The sequence below is a fragment of the Falco biarmicus genome, chromosome 5, assembly GCF_023638135.1.
Source record: "Falco biarmicus isolate bFalBia1 chromosome 5, bFalBia1.pri, whole genome shotgun sequence".
NCBI classification, from domain to species: Eukaryota; Metazoa; Chordata; class Aves; order Falconiformes; family Falconidae; genus Falco; species Falco biarmicus.
In genome coordinates this window covers 21,157,012-21,168,766 of record NC_079292.1, presented here as the reverse complement: position 1 = coordinate 21,168,766, position 11,755 = coordinate 21,157,012, and the positions used below count along the sequence as shown (strand labels likewise).

The 11,755-nt window shown below is 65.5% G+C and overlaps 1 protein-coding gene across 1 annotated transcript; it reads right to left on the bottom strand.

Moving 5' to 3' along the window:
* Positions 1 to 220: 220 nt before the first annotated feature.
* Positions 221 to 8,864, bottom strand: LEP (leptin). Its single transcript, XM_056341962.1, has 4 exons — positions 4,026 to 8,864; positions 3,190 to 3,215; positions 2,272 to 2,460; positions 221 to 1,773 (listed from the first exon to the last, which is right to left on the bottom strand). Exons 1-4 carry the CDS (start codon positions 4,417 to 4,419, stop codon positions 1,417 to 1,419), a joined length of 966 nt encoding a protein of 321 aa, XP_056197937.1. The 5' UTR covers positions 4,420 to 8,864; the 3' UTR covers positions 221 to 1,416.
* Positions 8,865 to 11,755: the final 2,891 nt, after the last annotated feature.

Sequence of the window (11,755 nt, the reverse complement as noted above, 5' to 3'; positions counted from 1 at the left end):
CTGTGCTGGGGCTCGAGGCCAAGCCGGCCTCACCTGGCCAGTGGCCTCCAGCCTCTCCCGCAGCGTGAGCGACGTGCGTCTGGGCCACCGGGGCCTGCCGCTGCCCCACAGCCACCCCCACGCTGGGCAGCCCGCAGAGCTGGGGGGTCCCTGCCATGGGGCTGGGAGGGGACAGTGCTGGGGTCTCTGGACCAGAAAAATCTTCCTCTGGTCCTGTTGGGGAGGGTGAGAGGGGTCTGGGCTGGGGGGCACAGCACCAGGAACAAGGTATGGGGACAAGGAGACAAGGGACTGGGACCAGGGATAGGGATGAGGGGGAAAATCCAGAGACCAAGGATGGGGACCAGGCACGAAGGACAGGGACAAGGGATGACGGGTAGCAGACCAGGGATTTGGGGCAGGGCCAGGTGTAGCCCTGCACGGGGGACAGTGAGACAGCTCTGTGCTGTCCCCCTCCTTGTGCCATCCTTGTCCCCTCCCTGGCCCTGGCCCCACTTTCCCAGGGCTGGGGGCCGGGAGGATCCAACCATTGGCACCCCACACCCCATGGCTGCTCTGCCAGGCCCAGGGAGCCGGGGGCTCTGAGTCTACCTCCCCGCCATGTGTCCCCGGGTGTCCCCCCCGGGTCCCCGGAGGTGTCAGGGTCACACCAGGCCGGGGAGGCCAAGCCGGGAAGCCACCGACCAGCTCATAAACCACTGCCGAGCCGCCAGGGCCTGAGTCAGCTGGCACCGTGTCCTCACACGCTCCCATGTCCCCGGGGTCCTTTGTCCCCAGCTACTGGGCTAGGGGACACCCCCTGCCCTCCTTTGGGGATCCCTGGTCCAGCCTGTGGCATCTGGGGGAGACACCCCATCCCCTGTGCTCTGTGGCTGAAGCTGTGGTGAAGCCACCAGGTCCTGGGGGGTCGGGGTGGCTGTGCTCGCCTGGTGGGTTGTCTTGGGGCTTCGATTCATCCCTCCCTGCCCTGCCACATCCTGGGGGACATGTTTTGACCACACCCCCCCCCAACACCCTGAACCCTGGCTCCCTGGGGACCCCAGTGGTGGTGACACCAGCACCCAGCCTGGCACCCAGCCCGGGCCCGGTGCCAAGTGGAGTCGATAGAGACATGGGACGGCACTGCTGGAAAACTTGCTTTATTTTAAATAAATGTGGGAGAAATAAATACAAATACTGAATAATTAATAATAATAGCAATAATAATAATGGCAATAATAGCAACAAAATTAATAACAATAATAAAATTATTAATAGTATTAATATCATAGAAAAGGAGGAAGTCATGCGACTGGAGTTCTCTCTGGTGCTGGTTGTGCCAGACTGGCCGTGCCCGTGCATGGGGACAGCTGTGGCCCTGGGCTGAGGGCTCAGCCCAGCATGCCTCTGCCCGGGCGGGAGGTCCCCATGGTGTCCCTAGCAGGCGGGGAGGCTGTCGAGGCGGGCGGCGATGCCGTCCAGGCAGATGCGGAGCCGTGCCAGGGCCAGCCCGGCAGCGGTGTGGGGTGCCTCGGCCAACAGGTCGGGCAGACCTGGGGGTGCCGGGGGGGCGCGGGGCAGGGGGCAGCCCAGGTGGGCAGCCAGGGCGGCCAGGAGGCTGCGGAGGTTCTCCATGTCGTTGGCGATCTGGGCCAGCGGCAGGCCGCCTGCTGCCAGGCCACCCAGCAGGCGCTGGAAGAGCTGGAGGCGGTGGTCCATGGCCCCCAGCCCCTCGGGAGCCCCCTCCCCGGGGATGGCCTCCAGCCCGCTGATCTTCAGGCTCAGGGGAAAGAGCTGGGGGGGCAGCAGGGGGAGTTAGAGCTCGGGCGGGGGTCTGCCTGCTGTGGGCAACCCTTCCTGGGGAGCCCCAGCTGGGGCACAGAGCCCCCCCCATCCCACCCAGCCATGGGGTCACTGGGGACCCCCCAGCGGGGGCACAGAACCCCACCATCCTACCTAGCCATGAGTGAACCTCCCTGGGGACCCCCCATCAATCTGGGGCACAGAGCCCCCCACCCAGCCATGGGTCCTTGTGGGTCCCTGACCCTTGGGCCCCAGAGCACCCCCATCCCTGGGCATCCCTTGGGGCACAGACACCCTCCCAGCTGTGGGCATCCCTCCCTAGGGACCCTCCCCATGGTGTTCCCCCCTCGCCCGGGGACCACCCTGGAGCACAGGACCCCCCACCTCACACCCCAGCCCCCTTCCCTGGGTGACTCCAGACATGGGAGGGTCTCATGAGGGGGTGCCCCTCCCCCGAGCCCCCCGCCCCCCCTTCGGGCCAGGCCTCGCCTGCAGCTGCTGGATGCGGGCGCTGAGGGTGCGGGTGAGGTTCCTGGTGTCCGCCCGGACCTTCTCCAGCCGGACGGGATGGCCACTGGCCAGCGGCAGCCACAGCCACAGGACACCCCAGAGGGACATGCCAGGCCACCGCATCCTGCCAGGCTCTGCACCGGGTGGCATGAAGGGGGTCAGGTGCTCCTGCACCACAAAAATGTGTCCCCCCTGTTCAACAGGGGACATGTGGGGTGCTCTGACCCCTCACTGGGGACACATGCCATCCGCATCCCTCATCCCAGGGGACAAAGAGAACGTCCTCCCGTGGTGGGTTGTCATAGGGAGGGGACACCCTGGTAAGATGGGGGTCCCCAAGCCATGTGTGCTCCTGCAGCCAGCACCCCCCAGGAGGTGGGAGCAGGTGGAGGTGTGTGATGACATGCCCAGGGACACGGGGGAAGTGGTGCCTATGGCACGTGGACAGCCACATCCCCGCTGTGTGCCAGGCCCTGGGACAATTGGAGCAAGGTGCCCGTCACCGTGCCACCGTGTCCCCCTCAGCATGTGCCAGCACAGCTGTGCCCCGCCACCTTTCCAGAGCTGCCCTTTTGCAAGCGCCACCTCAGCCACCCATGACTGTGACCGTGCAGGTCTGTCACCGGAGTCTTGGTGACAAAGGACGCTGCTCTGAGGCGGGGTGGGGCTTGGAGGGCCAGGAGTGGGTGCTGGCCCCCCAGTGCTGTGTCCACTCCCCAGGGACCCCTGTTCTTAGTGGGGAGGATGAGGCCAAGTGAGGAGCACAGGCAGTGGATGGACTCTGGGGTGGCACGTGTCCCTGTCACCCGGTGCTTGGGGATGGAGACAGGACAGGGACACAGGGATGGGGGATGGACACGGGGGCAGGGGGGAGCGGGCTCCCACCCCAGTACTCACCGGAGACTCGCACTCACTTGCTGAGCCTGGAATGAGAGAGCCAGTAACAGGGGGATATAGGGACCTCTGCCAGGACCCCCGTGTCACCACCCTGCCGGTTTGGGCAGGAGGGGCCCGCAGGGCTGGGGGGGGGGATGGGGATGGGGGGACGGACGGCAGCCCCCTGGGGAATGCGGGAAGCTCGGGCATCCCCCCGTGCTGGGGGACACGGCTGGCAGTTTCCCTGCTGGCCAGGGCGGGGGCGGAGTTGGCAATGGTCCCTGGGGACAGGGACAGCCTGTCCCCGAGGTGCTGTGCCGGGCATCGAGCAGGTGAAGCCGGCTCAGCACCCTGCCCACCTGTCCCGGGCTAAGGGGGCACCCAGAGCCCCTCGGGGGGGTCTGTAGCAGTCGGCCAGGCCTAGAACAGTGTCGCTGCACATCCCCTGGGGTGACGGGGGGACACTTGGGGTTCCCCCCACCCTGCAGCCCCAGGGCTGGGAGGTCCCTCGGGGTGGGGCAGCCCTGGTTCCCTGTGGCAGCAGCCTGGGGAGCTGAGGGGGTGTCCCGGAGCCGGGGTGTCCCGGGGCAGGGGTGTCCTGGGGGGGATATCCCAGGAGAAGGGGGAGTCCCATGGTAAGGGTGTCATGGGGGCAGGGGGGTCCCCAGGACAGGATTTCCCTTGGGGAGGAGGGGTCCCAGGAGAAGGGAGGTTCCATGGCAGGGGGGTCCCACGAGAAAGGCGGGTCCCATCGTGGGAGTGTTACTGAGGAAGGAGGGGTCCCAGGACAGGGTGTCCCAAGAGAAGGTGGGTCTCATGGCGGGGGGATCCCCATGGCGGGGGGGTGTCCCGCTTACCTGGGCCGTCCGGTGGGTCCGGTCTGGTCGCGACGATGGCTCCATGCCCCGCGGCCCCCCCTATATAGCGAGCGGAGCGGGGCCGTTGCACAACGGCGCTGCCCGCCCCCGCCCCCGCCCGACGGTGGCCCCGCTGCCCGTCCCGCTGTCCCGCTGTGCATCCCGCTGCCCATCCCGCTGTCCGTCCCGCTGTCCCGCTGTCCATCCCGCTGTCCGTCCCGCTGCCCGGCCACAGCCCCCCGCGGCGACTCGGGGGTGCACCGGCCAGGGGCGGGGGGCGAGGGGGCAGAAGGAGAACGGGGGTCCGGGGATGCACCGAGCACGGGGGGATCCCAAGGACACACGGAGCACCGGGGGGCCAGGAGATGCGCTGAGCACGGGCGTCCCGGGGCATGGGGAGCACAGATGGGGTCCCAGGGATGCACCGTGCAGTGGGGATCCCAGCGCACACATGGGGAGGGGGGTCCGCAGAGGCACCGAGCACGGGGGTGACCCGGGGCACGGCGGGTCCCGAGGGGACAAGCTGCAGCTGCAGGGAGCACGGCCCCGGGGCCAGCACCCAAGAGCCAGGGGAACCCCAAGAGCCTGGGGGACCCACACACCAACACCCCAGTGCCAAGGGACCCTGCCCCACAGTGTGACCCACGGTCTACCGTCCAGCCCCACTGCACAGTGTGCCCCACAGCCTGCCCCATGGCCGGGCAGGAGTCCCCTGCGTGCCTACGTGCCCAGGTGAGCAGCAGCCCCGTCCGTGTGCAGCATGACACATCCACATGCACCAGCGCCGTGCACACATGCACACATGCCGCCCACACATGCACACGTGCCTGCCAGGCTGGGCGCTCCCCAGGGAGCAGGGGGTGGCCCCCCAACTCCATATCCCACCTGGACTTACCCCCTTTTCAACCCAATCTGCCCTAGATTGGGGCATGCATGCTGGGGCAAAAGAGGCTGGGGACCCCCTTCCATCCAGGCTGGGGTGCACTAAGCACCCAGATCCAGCATCTTGCTAGCTGGGCTGGGCGCAGCTGGGTGTGCAGGGCTTTGTGGGGTGCACCCCCCCTCCCTGCCCCACTGTAGGGGTGCCCGGGCACGGGCTGCAGGCAAAGACACGCACAGCTGCATGCACACCTGGGCAGTGTGCTGGGCAGGTGTGCGTGCAGCCCTGCACACACATGCACACACATGGCTACATGTGTGACCTGGCTGAGGAGGGTGTTGAACCCACACTAGGCACACGCATCCTGGTGGTCCCACTGGGGAAGTGGGAGCTCAGAGTGTCCCTCGAGGAGATGGCACTGGCAGAGCAGGTGAGCACCGTGCACCCAGGGCAGCGCACCCCCCCTAAGCATGCACACACACACGCTGAGCACAGGCACATGGGTGCACACATATCTGGATGCCTGCACACATCTGGGTACCACACAGACACCCAGGGCATCTGCACGCGCACACCTGGCACATGCACACTTGGGCAGAGATGCACACTTGGGTACACAGAGATCTGCCCCTAGCCACAGGTGGGCACACGTGCGCACACATCTGAGGACACAGAGACCTGGCCATGTGCACATCTGGGCACACACATACTGGGCACACACACATCTGGGCACATGCACATCTGGGCACATGCAGCTCTGCCCCTGTGCACACTTGGGCACACTCACATGTCTGGGCACATACAGACCTGGCCGTGTGCACACCTGGGCACACACATCTGGGCATGCACATCTGTGCACATGCACACATCTAGGTGTACGCACACATGTGGATCCACACGTACTCAGGCAAGCACTCACCTGGCACATGCACCCCGGGGACCTCGGGCACTGGCAAACACCAGCACACCCAGAGTGGCCTGGTGTCCCCAGGGAGGGTGTCCCCAGAGCTGGCAGAGGAGCTGTGGGGTCCAGCAGTGGGTCAGGGGCCAGGGCTTGAGGTCCTCAGCATCCCTCTGCACCCAGCACAGAGCCACTCACCCCTCCCTGGGCTAGGAGTGTCCACGGGTCTTTGTCCCTAAGGACCTGCTGCAGCTCGAGGAGGGTGACAGGGCCACAGGGACCTGAGTAGACAGTCCTCTTCCTGTGGCAGGCAGCTGTGCCCCACAGCACCTCTGCTCGCTCAGGGGCTGCTGACAGGTCCCCAGGCTCTGGCCACAGCCACAACCTCCCTGTACCTTGGTGGCCTGTCCCCTGCGGCCACATCAGGGATGGAGGTGGTGACAAACAGTCCAGGATTGTCACTCCTGAGCCCGGCTGTCGCCATGATGTGGACAGGCTGGGTGCAGGGGCCAGGCACCCCAGGACAGGGTGCACAGCACCCCGCCACTGCCATCCTGCCCCTGGGCTGGGGGGGTCCCATTCACCATCACTCCAGACCAGATGCCACCATGGGACATCGTGTGCCCTATGACACCAGGGATGCAAATGGGACCCTGCAGGTGGGTGAGGGCAGGGGGTCCCCCTCCACTGCTGTAGCCTGGCCGGGGCTGTGCCAGCTCATGGCAGCTGCAGTGGGTCCAATCCTGCTCCACAGCCTCAAAAATGCCTGTGGGGCCACACTGGTTGGAGCCATTGGCACCAGGAAGGGACAGTCCCCGAGGTGTGCCTGCCATGTGCCCTAGCCCAGCACCGAGCCCACCGGCCAGACTTGCTCGTGCTCTTGCTGGTGACTCAGGGCCTGACACACGCCGCGCCAGCACTGCCCGGGCAGCACACAGCACGAGAATCCCAGTGCTGCCAAGCCCTGGCCTTTGCTCGCTCCACAGCCAAGGGGACACTGAGGCACAGCAGGGATGTGCCTGAGGCCACGCAGCTGCACCGTGGGGGGAAGCCCCAGCTTGGCGCCGGCACAGGGGTGGGGGTCAGGGCACACCAGCAGAGCCAGCCCTGTGGGGAGCTCCGGGCCCTGGCAGCACAGAGCAGTGGGGTCCCTGGTTGTCCCAACCTGGTCCCTGGGGACAGGGCACTGCGGGTGTGGGGTGGCACGGGGACAGACTGCAGGCAGGACACACTGGTGGGTGCCCTGGCTGCAAGGCCTGGGGTGGGGATGGGGATGGGATGGAGAGAGGGATGGGAACAGGAGTGGGGTGGAGGTGGGGATGGGATGGGAGCAAGGAGAGGGATAATGTGGGGATGGGGAGGAGGATGGGAATGGAACAAGGATGGGGATGGGGTGCAGGTGGGGATGGGAACAAGGACAGGGATAGCATAGAGATGGGATGGGAATGGGGATGAGGATGGGACAGGGCAGGGGCTGGGCTGGGGTCTGGGAGGGGACAGGGATGGGGAACGGGATGGGGAACGGGTAGCGATGGGCTGGGGCTGGGACAGGGACAGAGATGGGCCCCCACTATCAGTGAGAACCCTGGGCAGCCCCTGCAGCCTGTCTGAGCTCCGCAGGGGCACAGGCTGCTGCCCCCCCACACCCCTGAGCCTCCATATCCCCATCCCTTGAGGCCGCTGTGTCCACATGCTCTGGGCTCCCCTCAGCAAGAGGGGGTCCCCAGAGCCTGGTCCCCTCCAGGGCCAGGACCAGAGCCGGATTCATCCCAGGGACTCTCAGGGCCCCTGGGGAGTGTGCCAGGCGCCGGCAAACCCCACCCCTTGGGATGCTCCTGGGTGCTCCCACTGTGTGTCCCCTCCCCGCCCTGTTATTTTTGGTGCAGAGAAGCCCCAGCTGATTCATGGCTTTTATGAGACGGCTGGAGCTGGCGGGATTGCTGCCCGTGGAGCCTGGCGGTCCCGGGGGAGCCCATGGCCAGCCCGGATTAGCTCCCACGTTCCTGTGGTCAGGACTGATGGGCTCACCCTGCCTGACACTGGCCCTATTGCGGGGTCCCCGGCAGGCAGGGGGACACCGGGAGAAGGTGCTGTTCCCTGTTGCAAAGCCAGGGATGGTGACAAGGGACAGAGCCCACCCAGGGGGGCTTCAAGCCCAGGCCAAGGGGTCATGGGAGTGCCCTAAGGGTGTCTCTGCACCCTGGGTGGGTGCTGGGTGCAGTGGACTGGAGGCTGGCCGGTGTCACCAGGTGTCCCCAGGGATGCTGGAGCCCCCAGACCCACAGGATCCCATCCCTGGATCCACACACAGGGTCAGGTGTGGGACACAGCCAGGGTGGCACAGGGGGGCTTTATTGGGGGGTGAGGAGCATGCCCATGGCATCAGGTGCTGGCAGGTGAGGCAGCCAGGACCCGGTCTGGGGACACAGCCGTGAGCAGAGGACAGCCAATGTCCCCATCACATGTCCCTGCCACCCTTCCTGGCAAGCTGGATGGGCACGAGTGTCCAAGGAGCACAGTACATGCTGCAGCACCCCAATGCACCACAGCACCCCAATGCGCTGCAGCACCCCAACACACCACAGCACCCCAATGTATTGCAGCAACTGCAGAGTGTGTGGCCCCGTGCATGTCCTCAGCCCCCCCAGGGTGCCCAGCCAGGGGTCAGGGTGCCCAGCCAGGTGCCACAGAAGCTCCCCAGGTCCCTGTGGTGTGGCTGTCACCGTGCTGGCCGGGAAGGTGCCGGTGGCTGGAGCATGAGCTGCTCCAGTGGGCCGGACTCCGCAAACATTGACACAGCCCTTCCAGGAAAGGGCGGTGGTGTCACTGGCTGCCCGGCAGCTGCTGGCAGGGCCCCAGGTGGCTGCCCTGGGGACGCTGATGCCAAACGGGGTCCCCTGCAGCGAGCACGGCTGCCTGGTCACTGTCACCATGCCCTGTCCTGCCCCGCAGTCAGCATCGCTCACGTCCCCAGTCCCTGTCCTGCAGCCAGCCATTGCTCACGTCCTCAGGCTCTGTCCCTGAGCCCTGTCCCCCTGCAGTCAGCATTGCTTATGTCCCCGATCCCTGTCCCCAGTCCCTGTCCCCCTGCAGCAAGCATCGCTCCTGTCTCCAAGCCCTGAGCCAAGCCCTGTTCCCTCACAGCCAGTGTCACTCATGTCCCCAAGCCCTGTCCCCTCACAGCCAGCATCACTCATGACCCCAGTCCCTGTCCCCTGCAGCCAGCATTGCTCCCACTCATGTCCCCAAGCCCTGTCCCTCCACAGCCATCATCACTCACATCCCCAAACCCCGTTCGCTCAAAGCCAGCATTGCTCATGTCCCCCATGCCTGTCACCTTGCAGCCAGCATTGACTGTGTCACTGATCCCTGTCCCCCTTACAGCCAGCATTGCTCATGTCCCCAAGCCCTGTCCCAAATCCCTGTCCCTCTCACAGCCAGCTCCTGCCCATCCCCAGTCCCTGTCCCCCACAGTTAGCATCGCTCCCACTCATGTCCCCAAGCCCTGTCCCCCCCCACTGCCATCATTGCTCATGTCCTCAGACTCTGTCCCCCTGCAGCCAGCATCGTTCGTGTCCCCAATCCCTGTCCCTCCCAGGCAGCACTGCCCCCACCCACATCCCCAGTCCCACCAGATCCCCTGCCAGGCCACCTCTCCCAGTCCTTGGGTGCCACAGTGGGGGGCAGGGGCCACCGGGAGGGGCCATGTCCTTGCCCCCCTGCCCCCAAAACCTTTGCTCTGCTTGGGGAGGTCCCAGCCCAGAGCTGGGCTTTGCCGCAGGGGACATGTCCCTTGTGTCACCAGCCTGGCCCAGCATCGTGAATGCATGTGCATATGTGTGTGTGTGCATGCATGGGGGGTATGTGTGCACACATGTGTGTGTGCACGTGTACGTGTGCACGTGTTTGTGCATACGTGCAAGCGCCACATGAAACCATAATGAGTGGGTTGCAGGCAGGCCCATGCTGGTAACCAGGGATGCAATGGGCACGCAGACTGGGAGCACCGGGAACTTGCTGTGCCCTGCTGGGTTCCAGGCACCTTCCCCTGCCTGCTGCCAGGAGCTCTGCCAGATGCCGGGCATGCTGTGCTGCCGGCTGGATCCCGGCAATGAATATTGCAATTACAGGGTGTCACTTGGGCAATTCTGGTCCCCGGGCAGGGGACAGGGCGATCGATCCCAGTGACATCTCCGCATTAACCACGAAGCAATGATCTCTGTGCAGCGCCTCCATCCAGTAATTTGGTAATTAAGCTGTCATTAGCTGTGCAGCAGGGCCTGAAGGTCACGGCTGATGCTGCTGTGGGACGGGGAGAGTCCAGCTCTGCTGGGGACATGAATGTTAGTGGCAGACAAGGGGACAAGGGATACGGTGGTGCTGCACAGCCCCTTGGGATGTGCTGTAGTGGGTTGTGCACCCAGGGGTGTGTGCACCCTGTGCGCGCACACACGCGTGCACGGGAAGCCCTGGCACACCAAAATGCCACGGGAGGTGGCCATGCCCAGCCTGGCCATGGCTCAGCACACGGTGGCTGCCGTCCCTCCCTGGTGGCAGTGAGTCCCTGGGCCCCCCAGCCTGCCAGCACCATGGGGTGCTGGTGTCCCCTCTGGAAAGGGGCAGGAGGAAGACACACACCCCTCCCCCCACACTGGTCTGGTTGTTCCCATCCAGACAGCTGTCACCCCATGCAGCCACTGTGCCTGAGTGACAGGGTGTCCCAAGGGTGCAGTGACCTCCCCCAGGTCTGTCTCACCCCCCGGCTGCCCTGCTGCAGCACCAGGTCTTACCCCAGGACCCCTTTCCCCAGCCGAGTCCCCACACCAGGGGGGAAATGGCTGCTCGCCCACGTGGAGCAGGGTCCACATCCCCAGGCAGCCCCAGTGCCACCACTCCCTCCCCCAGCAGTGCTGGGGGGGTCTGGCTGTATCAGGGAGTGGGGTAGCTTTGTGCACTCTCCCGCATTTCTGCACCTGCCCCATGCCCGCTGTCCCCTCCGTCCCTGGGCTGTCCCCATGTCTGGGGGGTGTTGGGGCTCCCCCAGCCCCTCGGACCCTCCCAGTGCCCCCACACTTACCTGGTCTGTGACTCCCTGCAGGCCTTCCCGCCGACTTGATCCCTCGCAGATACTTTTTGGGGTAAGGGCTTCCTGACTGCTGGCGGGAGGAACAGCAAGCCCAGACCGCAAAAAGATCCGAGAGAGACAGGGATGCCCGCAGTGGTGGCTGTGATGGCAGGAGGTGACAAGGAGGGACACAACAGGGATGCAGGGTCTGGGATGCCCGATGCTGCGCAGAGCCCTCAGGGATGGGTCCTGCAGTGGGACATGGCCCCCACACCCCGAGGTCCCTGCCAGCCCCAGGCTGACCCCTGTGCTGGGGATGACAGCCGCTGGTGTCACCCGTGTGCCCAGCACAGGGCACACTGCCACCCCTCCACAGGCATAGGGACACCCCACGTGTGTACCACTGCACTGCAGGCATCCACGGGAGATGGGGGGGGCCCTTACTGCGGGCCCCTACAGCACCCCAGCCCCCTGCCCAGGCTGGGGCTCCTGGTGCTCCCTGGTCCCTCAGGGTCCCTTGTGCCAGGAGCCAGGATCCTCAAATGACGTTGGTACCACCGGAGCTGGGCAGACCGAGGGGACACGGCCGTGACCGAGTCAGGACGTGGCACATACTGATGGGGATACACTCGACCAATCCCGGTGTGGCTGTGGCACAGAAAAGAGGAGCAGCCCGGCTGAACACCAGGCAGGAGCAACCCCTGCCTGCGGGCAGGGAAGTGCAGCATCCCATCAGCTGCAGGCAGGGAAGCGCAGGATCCCATCCGTTGCAGGCAGGGAGGGAAGTGCAGGATCATGTTGGCTGCAGGCAGGGAAGCGCAGGGTCATGTCTTGGATGGGGTTTTGCTGGTGGAAGATGCTTGCTGGCTGCTGCAAGCCCAGCA